This window comes from Myxocyprinus asiaticus, chromosome 48 (genome assembly GCF_019703515.2).
Source record: "Myxocyprinus asiaticus isolate MX2 ecotype Aquarium Trade chromosome 48, UBuf_Myxa_2, whole genome shotgun sequence".
Classification (NCBI taxonomy): Eukaryota; Metazoa; Chordata; class Actinopteri; order Cypriniformes; family Catostomidae; genus Myxocyprinus; species Myxocyprinus asiaticus.
Genome location: NC_059391.1, coordinates 29283146 through 29285645, shown reverse-complemented (window position 1 = coordinate 29285645; position 2500 = coordinate 29283146). Strand labels below are relative to the sequence as shown.

Below are 2500 nucleotides of genomic sequence, written 5' to 3'. Positions count from 1 at the left end.
TCAAAGTATACTTTATTGAAATTTGGTGTGGACTCCATGTTGCTACATGTCACTGAACATTAAAATTACCCACACAATAAAAAGACATTCAATCAATGTGAACTGCTATTAAAAATTCACACTAATACAGGCACAAATGAGTTATTTAATCTATTTAATTTACAATGTGGCACTCTGTATCTTCTTCTTCACCTGGTTAAGTATGCACCGCTCATATAGAGACTGCAGGTTGTGGTCCTCTTTCCATCCCATAATTTTCATTGCTGTCTGTACTAAATGTATTAACTTAGATTTTAGCTACATAAATCATACAGTTATTCCGTACCTGACAATACTTTCTAAAACAGCCTGATAAAACAAAAACACATTTTTTTTTTAAATATACTCAGTATGGCAGAGGCCTCCTCTTTGGCACCCTCCCAGCAGGTGGCGCCCTAGGCTACCGCCTAGTTCGCCTATGCCTAGAAACAGCCCTGTCTATAAGCAAACTGTAAAGAATCGTATTTACTACTGATATCAGCCTTTAACACTGACACCACACACTTTTCAAAACATTTCATTACAATTGATGTTAGTGCAACAGGTCTAAAGCCATTGTTTTCTGACGGCTTTGCTTTCTTTGGGACTGGTATAATCATAGCCTTTTTCCAAAGGTTAGGAACAGTTTGGGTGTTTAAAGATTGTTGAAAAATGGGGCAACACACAAATGCCACCGCCTCGACTTTTCCCCGATGTAGCAGTTCTATCTGCTCGAACAAGAGAGAAGCCTTCCACCTCAATTTGCGAGCAGGCAACCTCTGGATGAAGCCAGGTCTCTGTGAGCACCATAAGCCCCACGTCCCGATACTCAAAACAAGCCGTGGCTTTAATGCATAGTTCCTAAATTTTGTATTGCAGCGATCTAACGTTGCTTAGGATTACTGCAGGCAGCGGAGGTCTGTTGATGCTGTCTAACCCCTCCTCTTTGTCCTCTCCTCCGCCGACATCTGCTTCTAGCCGGCTGTGCTATCAGGAATGCTGGATGGAGCAACAGCAAATCATCTCTTGTATATGTCAGCGTTGGGTTTCTGCTCTTTGCCGCCGTTTGGTATGGGTGCCAAAGTGAAGCCAGGTACGCGATGATCAACATCAAAAGGAAAAACTGTGTGTACGCCTCCATTGCAATGTCCTCCTTTTCTGGCCAACTTATCCGTTGAACTCACTCAAGCAAAATAAAGAGACAAATTAACTAAAACGACATAGCAACATTTAACAGGTAACAATGTGTCAGCAACAACATGAGAGTCCTTGTCACCAGCAGAGCAGCGCCTCCGGAAGAGTTTATAGCAGCTACATGTATTGTACACATCTGGTTTAACGGCACAGACATCTGAAGGAAACCCTATCGCCCCACTTGAGAACTGAGGATTGTTACCACATTAGAGGTCAGTGGAGAGTTCCCACAAAGACTGAAAAACAAACATGTGTGTGTAAGTGTGTACCTTTCTCTCATAGACATCGCAGGTTGTGCGTTGAGGAAGGACAGCTGTTGTTCGAGACTGCACACCCGAAACGCCAGATAACACGATGAGATGATGAGCAAAATAATTCTGTGAAATACAAACACGCAGTTAAAAATCTTCCACCGAGGGCAGATGTTAGCTACTTTTTTAAGTGACATTAATGACAAAAAACAAACAAAAACTATACATCAGAGATAAGACAAAATACAGGAAGACAAATTCTGGGTCGAATTCAAATTGGCAAATTTCAGATGGCACCACATATCGTGCGGCAGTGGTTCTCAGTTATTTTATTTTTTAGGTCACACCCCCGTTGAGACTTGAAAAAACGTTTTAGCCTCCATCTCATAATCTGATAAAAAAAATAATGACTTTTTTAAAGCATTTTAACATAAAATATTTGTATTAAAGAAAAGTAAAAGGCCTGAAAATCGAATCCAGTGCGCAATTATTGCCTCTTTATTGAAAAATGTATTTCTGACACTGATTTAAGCGTGTCAAGATTTGAGAATGGGACAGTCCTCTGCGCCTGCCTTAAATACCTCCCACACTTTGAGAATCACTGTCATACAGGGTCATTTGTACAAGGGTCTTTACACTGAACAACCAACAGAGGGCCACATCACACACAACAGATTATTTTAAACAAGAAAAACTCCAACGTCCAATGAATTTCTGCTCAGTATGGAGGGAACGCAGTAGTTTTAAGACACCTTTCTAACTACCAAACAACAGAATAATAGTTATTAATTTAGTCTGTGAATAATAGTTCAATTTAAAAACAAATGTGACACTTAATTCAACACATCAACACAAACTCATGATCTGTGTAAACATAAAACCCCCTGAGAATTGGACCAGTGTTCATCTGAACACTCACAGCAGTATGAAGAACTTCAGGAGATGATACTCCATTTGACCCAGTTCTGCTTCCGGTTCTGTCAGCAGGATCTTCTCCACCTCCAAACGTCTCTCTGAAGAACACAAAACATTACAAC

The 2500-nt window shown here is 40.4% G+C and overlaps 2 protein-coding genes across 3 annotated transcripts in view; both read right to left on the bottom strand.

Annotated features, from left to right (window-relative positions):
- The window catches only part of LOC127437102 (integrin alpha-11-like), a 563744-nt gene that overhangs the window by 63206 nt on the left and 498038 nt on the right, over positions 1-2500 (bottom strand). The gene's annotated exons all lie outside the window — the stretch shown is intronic.
- LOC127437129 (GRAM domain-containing protein 2A-like) overlaps positions 1-2500 on the bottom strand; it is a 39877-nt gene that overhangs the window by 1036 nt on the left and 36341 nt on the right. For both annotated transcript variants that reach the window (XM_051691833.1, XM_051691832.1), the window contains 2 exons: positions 2383-2476; positions 1482-1589 (listed from right to left, as the gene is read on the bottom strand). In XM_051691833.1, coding sequence (XP_051547793.1) covers positions 1482-1589; positions 2383-2476 — 202 coding nt within the window. The remainder of the gene's footprint in view (positions 1-1481; positions 1590-2382; positions 2477-2500) is intronic.